A 14,376-nucleotide genomic window follows, 5' to 3' on the forward strand; every position below is an offset into this window, starting at 1 on the left:
TTTAGAGCATTTTCACTGAAAACAGCTGCCTGCTGCATCTGGAAATACTAATGAAAGCAGTGAGAGTGAACCAAACTGTAAAATGTACAAAATGTCAAATTAAAGCTGAGAGTCGTAGTCATTGCTTCAGCTCGCACATCTGTTGTACACATTCATTGTGTGGCCTTAGGAATGTTTTGTATTTATTGATTTATTGTCTAACTTTGACTTCGGTGCTCAAAATCTTTTTGTTCCTTTTTTCTCTGAAACAGTTCTTTCTTTGTTTTACCCAGAAAACATTCTAATGTTCATAAGCTCTTGGTCTACTGTTTCTGCAGCAGTGATTCACACATTCACCTTTCACACTTTATCCACACTGTCATAAGCTACAAATGATTTGGATTAAAATTCCTCTTCTTCTTTCACATGTCTGACGCAAATAGATCCTTATAACAGTGGCCCCTCAAGCTAGCTACTCCAGACTCTTGTGCTTGTTTTCTATCTGCAGCTGTAATCGCTTGCTAACCCTGCAGGTTTCTGAGCCCTGAGAACTAGGGGTTGCATTTGGTTTCATGTTAGCGTGCCGTTGTTCCTTTTTGAGCCACCAATGATGCAATCTATGACAAGATGTGAAACCTACAAGATAAGTTGAAATCGAACGCCCCTCACAAACTATATAAGTGTTGCTATAACAATCCTCCATCAGCTTGAGTGGATGAAAGCACGTACCGTGAGAAAGTGGCAGTGTAGAGTCAACAATATCAGTACAAAATGAAAGAGGGTATAAAATTAGAAATGAAGTTGTGCCAAGAAATTCTTAAGATGTTTTACTTTCCAGGGTAGCACTAATTGGACTTATGTTTGTTCCTCTGTCTCTAATTGAAATACAAAAAAGACAGGCAGGGTTCCTTGCATCACTGCCCTTGCTTGGGAAACACTTCAAGCTGAAAGAAAACATTTTATGCACTCCCTGGAAGGAAGGAAAAACAAGGAAACAAATGTTTGGCAGACACCTATTACTGTATCTGGGGATTTTGGAAAACGTCCCAAAACTACCTCACACTATCACAAAACAAGAAGGTGCTAGATGCAAGGAAAGACATCGAGACATCTGCATTGCAAATACCCAATTTATTTGAGTAAGCGTTGGCTTGCAAATTGCACATTGAATATATACTGTACATACACATGACACTCGCAAAAAACACAGACCATTAAATTGAAATATTCTCATTAATATATGTTAATCTATGTTGATGTTTAACAGAAATATTATCATGAGACACAGAAGTGTGGAAAAAGTTCAAAAAATAGTTCATCCTCTGATGTCACAGGAAAAATTTGTGACCCCTCTCTAAGTACGGTGGTGGTACTACTATCACTATCCCCAGATAGCAAATCCGGCCTGCACCTGACACTTTCAGCACTTTCATCCGGCCCACATACCGTGTGGAATGATGGCACTTGGGCAGTTCCTGTTTCCCGGATCTGGGCCACAAGCAATATAGCAATGCCATATGGCAAACAAGAACAAACCAGGTAAACCAGAATTGGCCCACATCCGGCAAGATCACCGCATCTTTACCAAAGATATCTGGGCCAGAAAAAGGCCAGCAGTAATTACCTGAAGTGGCCCACTTCCATATGCTATCTGGGTCATGTAGTAGTAATATCAAGATAAAACATGTTATAAAGTATGATGACAGGGTCACAGAATAAAGTGTAACAAGTCATAATTATATAATAAGGAGGTCAAAATTGTGCAGTATGTTTCCATACTTCATACCGTGAACATTCAGACAGGTAGATGTTAAAAACAGTGACATACTGTGGACAGATAGACTTATTTTCAAATATCTCTCATTATTCTACAGATCTATTCTTCTTGCCCCACTTTTTGAATGTTTCATACAACTAAATCACTCAGTTCTGTTATTACTGAATTGCTCTTACATTTTTCATTCATCTCACTCTTTCATCAAGACACAAATTGCACAAATTGGCAGCTGCAGAAACACCCAGTGTGAATGCGTCCGTCAATATATATGATGAGTGTGTACATCAGCAAATGACATATGTGTAAAATGCCATAATAGGAAAAAAGATGTGTAAAAATCTTGAAACAAGATGTGCTATATAAAGGCATATAACCCATAGACACCTACAATAGTTGTTTTGATTTCTTGTCATGTGATGAAATAACAGATTACTGTAATCACAAAATAACTGTGATAAAAATAACTATGTAATGATGAGGAAAAACAAGTAGAAAGTTACTGTTAGTCTTCAGTGACACTGAATAAACATATACTACTACTATAGATTTGATCAACTTTCTGCTCTGAGCTTTACAACCCCTTTGATTCTGATAATAGCAGAAAGAACCGAGAGGAGCACACACACGATAGAAGAAGATGCCTTAGGGCACACTAGAGATCATGGCTTTGTTATATTTCTGTTTGGTTTTAAATCAAAGACAGAAACACAGGTAACGTTTCAGCTCTCCTCTTTGAATGACCTTTGTATGCCCAGGGAGAGAGAGAGAGAGAGAGAGAGAGGGAGGAAGAGGAGGAGGGCATCAGAGAAACACACGAATCCCTTAAACCAAACAACACAAATGAAGATCATCATTACTGCAAGAGATGAAAGAAATAATAGATATTGTTTGTAATGTTCAATGTATATTAATATAATTATTTGAATGTAACATTCTTGTTGCCCTCACTCCTACATTTTTTCATTTTGTCTTCATTATCCAGGCTTGGACCTCTATAGGGGGATGTGACAGTCTATACAGTGAGAGTCAAAACAATTGATGAGCTTATTGCCAGGGGAAGCAGTAATAGAGAACAACCTCCACATGTCAACTGTTGTGTTGGTTGCAGGTCTGGGATAAAAATATCTACAGTATATCTTTCACTGAGGCAAAGAAATTAAATTCCTTGACAATGATCAGATGCAAGGACAGGTTTCCAATCACAGCAGCTAAATTCAGTTCAATACAACTTTATTTATGACAGACAGGTGATAGCAAATAATGTTAATCGTAAAGATAAAAACAATGAAAGGCTGTAAACTTTAAAAAAAAAAAAAAAAACTATAAGTGAAATTGTTAAAAAATATATATATTAATACATAACTATAAATATAACAATCTAAAAGACACACAAAGGCTGTACAAGCAAAAAGCATTTAACAAAACACCGCTATGAGGAATAAAGAAGGCAGACAGCATCTTTGAACAGATGGTCACAATACTGTTCACGCTGTTTCTCTCACTGTCAGACTCCAAATCCAGCAAATAAAAGAAAAGGTTTCGAGACTCTCAATAACAGATTGATAAAAACGACTAAGAACAACTGTACTCTGTGCTGGTTATGCTTAAAAATCATTTCTGTATCTACATCCAACTTAACCTGGTTGTCAAACACTGTATCCAAGTATTTGTAAGAGCTGACATGTATGATGCTGCTTGTGATGTTATCTTTGCTGTGTCCAAAATCAATAATTTGTTTGGCACACACTTGCATTTTCTGTGGGAGAAGGAGATAAGATAAAGCATCTACCTGTTTGTTATCAAATTTCAGATGCAACCTATCAAATTCCTCTGACCTCTGCAGAAATCCCTGCAGGGTTGAGAGACAGACACAAATCATCGATTCTGCTGCAAATATCACAAATATCACGGGTTTATGCCCTCTGGTGAACAAGCCATCCACCCTTTCTATAAACCACTAATTCTCATGGAGGACTTGAGTCCAGCCAATCTATCACCCTGACCTCTGCGTCTTTGGCCCCAGCACCTTCAGAAAACCTCTTGCTGTAAGGCAACAGTATACTTACTACCATACCATCCTCTGGGCAATGAATTGAACTGCATATGTCACAGCAAACAGAAACTTATTCCACACACTGGATAGATTTTGAGTCTACACAGCCTGGCTGTAGAAACAGGCTAATAAAGATGGATGTGGAGACTCAATTTGTCATGAGCAGGAGACCAAACCTCACTTCTTAGTCACAGATACTGCGGGACACATAAGATTCAGTTAAAGGAAAGCTGTAACTATGGTGGCCACATACTGCAACAAACTATATCTCTCGCTTTCAATCCATCCCATTCTTGGTTAACTGCTTCTACCAAGTGGCCAGTACACAGCATTACATGTGAAACTAAAAGAGTGTAATGCTGTTGACATTACAAGCTTTCAAAGATTCTCAGTAGACTCTTTTGCACACAGAAAAGGTAAATTACAATAATCTTAACAATACAAGATTATGGGGAGACAAAGCCAAACAGGCTGGAATAAAAACTGATTAAACACAAATAAAACTGATACCAATGAAAATGTACAAACACAAAAAGTAAATGGTGAGGGTTAGGCCCCTAAAATAGTAGCATTGCATAAAGATGGTATTTCAGATGTCAGGTAGTGTACAGTTTGACACTTAAACTGTTTGATTGTTACTGTTTACTGCCTGAAAACTGTATGACACACTAAACATGATTTTTGGATGACTTTTAATTCTTCCTTGACAAAAAATCTTCAGAACACTACTGACAGGTTTAGCATCATGCTATGCCAATAACCTGGATCGTTAAAACCACTTTTATCTGTCACATTTGTGCCACAGTGTCATTATCCACCTACAAATGAAAACACATTCAGTCTAACCCACACAAACTCAGTGTAGTTTTCTTTTTTCCTTTACGTGTGTAACTGTGGTGATTGTATATTTTTGGGCTCTGAGTGCTTCCAAAACACAGGTGACCTACACTCAACACTGTGCCTGAACGCCTCCTGTGTACTCACACAAAAGCTGTTGCTGTTGCTCTGCCTCACCAGCAGTGAAGACACTGGGTTATTTTTATAGTAAACAGGGCGCTCCTGTTTGCTCCCAGTGAGCTCCCCTGGTATGAATAAAGGTCAACCGACATATTACATTTAAAAATCTAATAATATAACAATATAACATCAAATATAGTAAATAAAAAAATGGAAAATATCTTTAAAGAGTTTTGTTGTTTCAAAAGAAAGAAGATAGAAAGCTAGTGATGATGATGATGATGACGATGATGATGATGATGATGATGATTATTATTATTATTATTTTTGATACACTATAAATGTAGTTGAGATGCAAAATGTGCTGGAATGAGAGATTTTGAAATACAATATGATTCATAAATACTTCTTCACAATGTTGTCCCACCCTCTTTGTGACAATAACATTTGTCTTGTCTTTCTCAGTTACTCTCAAACCTCAGAGGAAGAAGCACTAGCAGGATCTCTCACACACTCTCAGCCTCTTTATCAAGGTAAGCAGCATTAAATCTGTCTGGAGATGAGATCAAATAAAGCATAGAGGGAGGGGAAAGCCTTGGATAAAACAGGAGCTGAAAGTTTCTCTTTTGGACGATTCTGTTCAGACTTACATGCTTTAAAATCAAAGAGCAGCAACTCTAGGACTGTGAGAAAAGTGAGAAAAATCTCTCATCCGGTTACCTTCTTAGTATGCAAAAGTGTTGTTGTTGTTTTTCATCTCTTCTTTTACGACAAGCAGGAGTCTAAAGTGCTGCTGTTAGGATTTATTTATCCAGTGATCAATCTGAAAGTCACTTAATCCTTTGCTCTGTATTGACTTTCATAGTTAAAAACAGCTCTTTGTGTTGCACTCAAACTAGACACAATTTAACTGTCACCTAATCCTGGAATTTGTGTTTGTGTGTTGCTTTGTTTTCATGTGTGTATCATTTTAAACTTTGGTTAGATGTTAGGTTTATGTTAAAGTTTGAGCCCTTATGTTTGAACAGGTCATTTTATTACTTTTATTTGACCTATTAAACATGACAATAAAATACTATAAGTTTCCACAGAGGAATAATTACTGGAACACTTATCGCAACAGGAAAAGTAGTGCAGGTGGACAGGTTAAACGAGATCTTTAATCTGGACTCACCACCACACCTTTTTTATTTTCATTTCTCTTCCCACTTGTATCAAAATACATTCTCTGACTTGTACAGAGGCCAAGAGAGATCAATGCACTGCACCTAGCTTTAAGCTTACTTTAAGTAAAGGTATTCACCACGCTGACAACGCGTAGGCCACAAAAATGCTGCAAATAAATAAAACTCAAGTAAATTAAGAAACATATTTGCTACATACAAAGAAGAAACCCACTGAAAATACGGAAACACAAGCAAATATAGAATTACTGCAAGTCGCACAAAAACCCCCTGAAGTTTCTGGGGAAGACTAACATATGATGAATACATCAACCATTCGTTCATGATGTTTGAGACAGTTTTGACAGAGTTCAAAAAAGTTCACTCTTGACTTTAGAAACAGTCAAAAACTCAAGGACCACTTACTGGCATTTTCAGGAGCTTTTAAACACATGTCTCTCACAGGGGAACAGTCCCTGTGAGAGACATGTAGGGGCCACATGTGAAAAATATATTTGAGTTCAGATAAATTTGTCACCCTAATCCTTTTCCATACATTACAATGTTTGACAAACATCTACCTGAATCCATTCAGCTGGCAGCTGGCAGAATGACAACCAATACTCCCAGTTTCAATGCAAATTCATTACAATGGCTTGTTTGCATTAGCTGTTGACGGGTGTGTCGTGTGTGCCTAACGATGGGCCACTCATTGTTTTAAAATGCCCTAAACTTGATCAGTGAGTTTTCACACTGAGAGAGAAGTGATGCAAAAAGAGATAGAAGAGGTTCCAGGTTTCACTTTGGACTCAGGTACGCTCCGCATTTAACCATCCGACCTGCTCTGTTAAACATCTGTGCTTTCCTTCATTCAGAGAGATCAGGAGAACTAATGCAGTTTTTTTTTTGGATTACATAACCTTACACCAGTTCTCAGCTCTCTCTTTCCATACTTTTTTCTGCTTGACAACCTCTCTTTCTCACTCCATCAGACAGATATCATGGAGAAGGATCCACAGCCTCCCCAGGAAATACCAGCACCGCCGTACCCTGGCCCACCTGTGAACCACAGCTACCCAACTCAGCCTGGCCCTCAACCTGGTAACAGATCAGGGACCTTTAACCGTGTCATTTTTCCTGCTTATGAACCCTCTTTTACTGCAATGCAGCTGTTATTTCTTGAGTTATTCCTGTCATTAGTTCCATTTTTTATCAGCTTGCTTTCATTCTGCTCCTTAAATCTTTTCTGAGTTAATTATCTCCTTCTCATATCCAGGTTTTCCAGGTCAGCCTGCTTACCTGTACAACCCACAACAACCTCAGATCATACAACCCGGTGAGTTTCCCAACTGTTTCTCACAAGTTATAATAACCTCTAATTTGCAGAATATACAGCAAACACTGCAAAAACTTGTTTGTAAGCCGGCTTTGAGTTCAGTGACGGGTTGGTGAGGAGATTCGGATTGTAGTTGTCAGTGTGTTTTTGTCCCTCACAGTGGCCCAGGTGGTGATGGTGCAGCAGTTGCCAACTGATGCTCCTGCAGAGATGGTTTGTCCTACCTGCCGAAACACCGTTATCACTAAAATTGAGTACAGAAATGGTTTTCTCACCTGGCTGCTCTGTGGCTTACTTGGAATCTTCGTGTGAGTATCGCACACAACACACACAACTCAGGCATACACACAGGTGCACACATGTTGAGGTATTATTTTGACTTTATTCTGATGCTCCACACCAGGTGCTGGCCTTGCTGTCTGATCCCGTTCTGCGTGGATGCTTGCAAGGATGTGGAGCATTCCTGCCCCGCCTGCAACACTGTCCTCCACATCCATCAACGCAGGTGAAGCAGCACCGCAGGGAAAACTCTACTACAACTCTCTCTCTATACTGCAGGTAGAGACGCATGGCTAAACAAACATCTGTACAGGAGAAACAAACCTCAGCTGTAAAGACATCTGACATCATTGTAAAATATTCATAGAAGATTACATAAGAGCTGTGATTTCTTCCTTTTTATCTGATGATTTAAAATGTGAAATCATGTTGTAAAAATGTAATGTGAAAATGTATTTTCATTATTATGATGAGCAATATCTTATTTTGTTTAAATAAAACTCAGTAGATTCTTTTCTAATGCTTTTTTTTTAAAGTAAGATATCTGTAAATAAAGTCAAATGATCCTTTTTACATGTAGTGTTAATAGGTTAATTGCATTTTGAATGCTGTCATTGAAATTTTAGTTCAATGACATATTGACATGAAATTAATTGTTTTGAACTAGAAATAATACTTATACATGGAAAAAAATCACAATCTACTAAATCCGCACTGCAGATGTAAAATGTTTTCTTCAATATTCCTGTCTTTTAAAAATATGATCAGATACATATTGTCATAAAATGTTGAGATAATTAAGTAACTATTATATAATAATCATCTTTAGTTAGGTTGTTTAATAAATAATAATGAATAATAATAAATCTTACATAATCAACTCTGCTTTTACCACTGAAAAATTAAAATAAATAAATCAGCATTTATTCAGCATTAATGTCGTCTGTTTACTGATTCATTCATTCGTAACTTTTCTCTTGACTTTATGACCATAATTAAATTTGAAGATAAACAACTGAATATAAGTAGAGATGAAAATGTCACTATTAACAAGTATTAGAAAACCAAAGAAGGAAAAAAAATCTGTATTGGTTCTTTGACTATTAGAATACGGTTTAAGCTCCCTGTAAATATATGTGGTATTTATCAAATCACATCATCATTAATCAGGGACACAATATTTAAAATGACATCATAAAACCTGTCAAATATATTTCAATGACAACTGCTAAAGACACACTTAACCTGGCTGTCAGGCTTCTTTACAGAGTGACAACTGGACTAAATCCTGCAGTGCTGCCTAGAGGCCGTAAGGAGAAGATTACTTTGTCAAAAACATCCATTGTACAGTTTGTATTTTAGTTTCACTGTATCATTTATAAAACATCTCAATAGGTTGGTGCTGTATTTAATGTAAATATTATATTAATATATAGTCTCATAGACTGTCAAATAAACCAATAATATATCAAAATTTTCTTCAGAAATAATTGAAATTATTTTTGTCATTGAGTGGATAGAGAAAGTAGTGTAAGTAAATATGTCTGCATGCATCATTGATGCACACATTTAAAGGGTAACTACACACTAAATCATTTTTTTTACGCTGTACACATTATCACATTGACTTATTTTGGCGTATGATGTTAATACATGTGATTTTTGCAGCAACACACACACTGTGTGTAACTGCTTTTTCTGCTCAAAATGAGCTTATTTGTGTTAATTTAGGGCAGAGATCAAATCATTAATTACTGTAGAAGAGTGTGATTAATGCCAGACAGAAGGGCTACATGTACTAAAGGGAGGCATTATTGCAGCATAAAACTTTTTCACAGCAGACATTTTGACATAGTAGGTAAAGAACAGGTGTGTCTAATATCAATAATGATGGCTGCATGCTATTAAAATGTGTCTGACTTGGCTAGCTGCAATATGTGAATAGAAAAGAGCCATCATTAATGATATTAGCTCTGCCTGTGCTTTTCCTGCTATGTCTGTGTGTGTGTGTGTGTGTGTGTGTGTGTGTGTGTGGGCCTACGACATGTGAAGGAGTCTGAGCTGCTGCTGCTGCTTTTAATTCTGTGTTGTACTTAATGGGAAAGAGACCTCTGTGTATTTGTCAGTGGTGTCATTTAGTGGAGGATACAGAACATGTTGTTTTGTACTGTAATAAATGCAATTTAGAGAGGGAGATACATTTAGAGAGGCAGAGCAGGAATAGAGCCACTGAGTGCTCACAGTGAGTTTTGTTTTTTACCTACAGTATATAATCAGAATTCAGATGATTTTGTGCCATGACTTTAAACACACTGATATAGTATGTGACTGTATTTAATTTTTGGATTGTGATCCACCAATAAACACAAATAAGAGGAAGAAGGAGAGATGCTAAGAGTCACTTTACTGGACCATTTCCAAGGCCAGAATGTCTTCCTGGGTTGGTGGTGGTGGGTTTAGTCCTCATTCAACAATCTTATCATAACTACAACAGAACAGCAAGTGGCCAAGAAAAAAAGTTATTTCTATGGTGGATGTCAATACAGCTAATGCTGCTGCGAAAGACTTCATGCGAACTATCAGTGCATTAAACTCAGGACACAAAAACTCATGAATCTAATGAAAAATCTAACACATCCTGGTCACATAATAACTGATACCCTTGAGCTGCATTATTAAATGTTTTTACATGTGAAATAAGGTGTTTCAGAGTCACAACATATACAATACGTTCAGCCCAACAAGCCCTCCCTTCTAAACTTGCATGTGGAGGTTTGTCAGGAGAGATCTGAGGTGGGATAAAGATGGGATTATTGGATGGACCATACTTAACAAGGTCCTATTGGACTGTGGCCGTAGTGACAACTGGATTACCCAGATTAGGACTGATGTCCTGTTAGTCAGCACTTCTCTGTGCTGTTGTCTCCCATCTCTTTCTTCTTTTGTTTCTGTCAAAGTGCTCAAACACACAATGGGTCAAAATACATGTAGCACACCAATACACACATTCCTCCCTTTTAGGCAACAAATTCCAGCTGAACTGGAGAAGGTTTTCTAGACTTAATGTCTGAAGCAAACAGGGATACCAGACAATCATGTCTGTGAGAGGCTTTCACAAAGCAATTCAGAAAGGTGAGGCTAGTCAGAATCTTTTTTTTATTACTTTATTTGACAGGGACAATGCATATTAATAACATTTCTGAAAATATGCCAGATTTAGCCAGAAAGGCTAATTTTCATCTGTAGTCCCTGGGCAGACAAATAGTTGAAAGCACAAACGTTACGAATGAAAGCATTGAAAATACAATCGACAATAAAAGCAGTAAAAATATGCAGAAACGATCAGAGCCTGCACTACATAGAGAAAAGAAAGACAGCTCTGGAGACACACAAAATCAACAAATAGCATGACAAGACAATGTTAGGACTGGTGAAGTGTGGATATTATGTACAGAGCCTGTAATAATTAGGAGCAGCTCTTACACTAAGCATAATCATGACAAATAAGACAACAAACACCATGAAAACAGCTCACTGTTCTAGTGTTCACAAGTTTGATTAATGTTGTGGAGAATGAATAGTAGTTGGCACAGTTTCTTATGTGTTGTGGCAAGTTGTTCCAATCCTGAGAGGCTCTGACAGAAAAAGCAGATTTGCCAAAACGACTTAGTCTTCCAGGAGCAAGACAGTCTCCTCTAGTTGTTGCTCTAGTGGTTTGGCTTGTTTCTAATGTGATGTAAATACAGAGTAGTGGAGGAGCCATAATGTGTAACGTGTTGAAAACAAGACACAGTCAACTGTAAATTGTGCTTTTTCAAAATATTGCAATGATGGTTGGAAGGAGGGTGTTTATTGTTTGTTTGTACAGGGATTCTATCGGCTTTAGCATGGTGTTATTGACCTGTGTGGGAGGATCATTGTATTCATGAACATTTTAACTGCATTCAGTTCCTTGCGAATTTGAAATTGGCCAGATTAAATCTAACATTCCTTGCAACTCTTTTTTGTGTGACATGACACAAGACAAGACAGATCTGAGTCAATGGTGATGCCAAAATATTTAAACTCAGACATGATCTGTAGTTGTTTTTTTTTTTCAGAGACTGTGATATTCAAAAACCTCAGAGTCAGGGAACCCCATCTGAGATATTTAGCCACACTACCAGTGTGGCTCCAAGGATGGCAATGTCTGTGGGACACACCACAACTTATGTCCAGACATATCTCAACAACTATTGGATGGATTGCTCTTAAATTTGCTTCAAGCATCCACAAAGCCCTGAGGATGAACCCTGCTGACTTTGGTGATCCCCTGACTTTTCCTCTAGCGCCATCATAAGGTTGACATTTGTGGTTTTGACTGAAATGTCTCCACGATTATATGATATATCGCCATGAATTTGGTAGAAATATTCATGTTCCCTTCAGGATCATTTGCCATCATCAGATCAAAAATTTAATTTGTGCAATACTTTGCTTCATGACTAAATAAATTACCTGCAAAACTAATGACAAAATCATCTGCCTTGACTGAACTTTGTGTTTACTGCTAATTATCAAATATTAGCATGCTAAACTAAGGGGGTGAGCACAATAAACATAATACCAGCTGAATAATACCATCATCATGTTAGCATACTGACATTCACACTGAGGTCAAAGCCCCTCTGTGAAGCCAAAGTACAGCTTTACAGATCTACTAGCATGGCTGCAAACTGTCTTGTTGTCAGTGGTGGATAATTGGGATGGATGGTGGCACATGTAGGCAATAGACCTATGATCAGAAGTGCCTATGTCTTTTTGCATTTTGCTAAATCTTAGTTAATGAAACAATAGAGTCAGTCTTGGCTTCCTAGAACACTCTGTCCCCTGGATATTGGAGAACTATAATGGGATTTAGCTTCCTTCCTCCACAGATACACATGCGACTGAACTCTGTGTGAAAAACTCATTCATCACTTGATTCTTCTGTTATCATCAAAGTAGTGACTCCTGCTGCTTGCATGCTAGCAAGGACTCACTTTCTGGATTAGACTGTCTTGACTGACACAGCAGGGTGCAGGTGTGCTTTCCCTTACTTACATCTGTCTATGTGTCTGTGAGTTTATTTGCGTACCACAAAACCAGCTTTGGCTCCTCCTGTGTTTGACCTCTATCTGTCACTGAGCTCTCTAGTGTCTGTCAGCATCAATCCCTCACACGCTGATCCAAACTGACTCGATTAGCTAACACAATGGCTGTTCCTTGTCATGGTTTTCTTCATGTTGTGTCCCTCTCTAACCCCACTTGAAGCCACCTCCTGGGGAGGAGATTACTCCACTCTAAAGGGAGACTTGGCTGAATCATGCCTTCAAGGGTATTACGTAACATTCCCTACTAGGATGGCCACGTGGCTGCAGGGCTCACCTGTGTTTAGATTGACCATCTGCCCCTCCCAATCCAAATCCCATCCTCACTCTGCAACACATGCCGACTGTCCACGGACATCGTACTGCTGAAGAGATTTCTAATTGTTTTGGTCCAATCTGGTTTACACCACAGGAGTCATAGATGAATCTACATCTCCTACAGCTCTGGGTGTGAGGAAGCATTGCATAAGTGGTATGAGGAGGACATGGAAGCTTGAAGGCTGGAAATAACACAGAGATGTGCAAACAAGTGACTAATACTGGATTGGCTGTGATTTGCTATGCTCATACACTGTACTTATTTCCTATTTTCTTCCTGGTTAGACAGGTGCATGAGCGATTCATACTCCCTGTGTGTGGGTGCACAGAAGTAAAGCTGGGATTGCATCTCTGTTGACACCTCCGCAGATTCAGTGTGAAGCAGGGAGAGAGAAACACAGACATGCAGACAGAATGAATAGAAAGAGGAGGACAGAGGGAGCGAGAGAGAGGCAGAGACAGTGAGAGAGAGAGAGAGGGAGAAGAGTGATAAAGAGACAGATATATTTGACCATGTGGGTGTGTGAAGTATCAAGGCATGCATCATAATTGAGGATTTTTCTTGGAGCAGCTGGACGTGTCATTGTAGCAGCAAGACATTATCGGTCTAACAAAGTGTTATTTTGCACTTTAAAACAGTGGGAGCTGTGTTCGCAGAGACATTTTCAAAGACAAAATGGAAACCGTTTGGCTTCTGCTGCCTCAAGGATTTTATTAACTGGGATTACAAGAACACTTTCATTAGTTGAAGTGATGCCGAAAATGATGAATGGAAAATTATGATGCCCCTTCTTTATCAATAATCAAGAATTCAGGTTAAGAATTTATCTGAGGTGAGTTAGAAATGATTGTGATTGAAGATTTATTTTAATGCTCTGGTATTTTATATGCATGTGTGTGTGTGTATTTGTGTGTATGTGTGTGTTGTTTGGACCAATTTGAGTTTCAGACCTTGAGAGTGAGGGCATTGTTTAGAAGTGAGGATATTTTGGCCTGGTTGAGGCTTGAGAGTTAGTTAAGACTATCAGGTTTACATTAAAGAGTGTGTTGTGTTGAGGGTCCTCACAAGTAAGCACAAACATTGTGTGTGAGTGTGTGCGTGCACATGTGCATGTCTCTGTGCTTTGGGTACAGAAACTCGACTTCTCAAAGCCCAGTATGCAATGTAGTCAGCCCACGCTGCTTCCCGTTCCCATGGAAACCATTGCCCAGTGCTAAAAGCAGTTCTTTTCTGTGCTGAGAGTGTGTGAGTGTGTGTTTGTGTGTCTGACAGAGAGAGAAACATATTAATCTCTGGTATATAACAGCTTTATTGGATATTATGTACTTACTGCTGTTTTTTCTACCACTGTGAATCATGAAGATCCTGTACTGTACTGTATAAA

General features: G+C 38.3%; 1 protein-coding gene across 1 annotated transcript; it reads left to right on the forward strand.

Annotated features, from left to right (window-relative positions):
* Positions 1–4,828: 4,828 nt before the first annotated feature.
* On the forward strand, positions 4,829–7,829 carry LOC121886204 (LITAF domain-containing protein-like). Its single transcript, XM_042396150.1, has 6 exons — positions 4,829–4,894; positions 5,232–5,299; positions 6,922–7,030; positions 7,206–7,265; positions 7,426–7,573; positions 7,669–7,829. Exons 3-6 carry the CDS (start codon positions 6,931–6,933, stop codon positions 7,772–7,774), a joined length of 414 nt encoding a protein of 137 aa, XP_042252084.1. The 5' UTR covers positions 4,829–4,894; positions 5,232–5,299; positions 6,922–6,930; the 3' UTR covers positions 7,775–7,829.
* Positions 7,830–14,376: the final 6,547 nt, after the last annotated feature.

Source organism: Thunnus maccoyii, chromosome 2 (genome assembly GCF_910596095.1).
Source record: "Thunnus maccoyii chromosome 2, fThuMac1.1, whole genome shotgun sequence".
NCBI lineage: Eukaryota > Metazoa > Chordata > Actinopteri > Scombriformes > Scombridae > Thunnus > Thunnus maccoyii.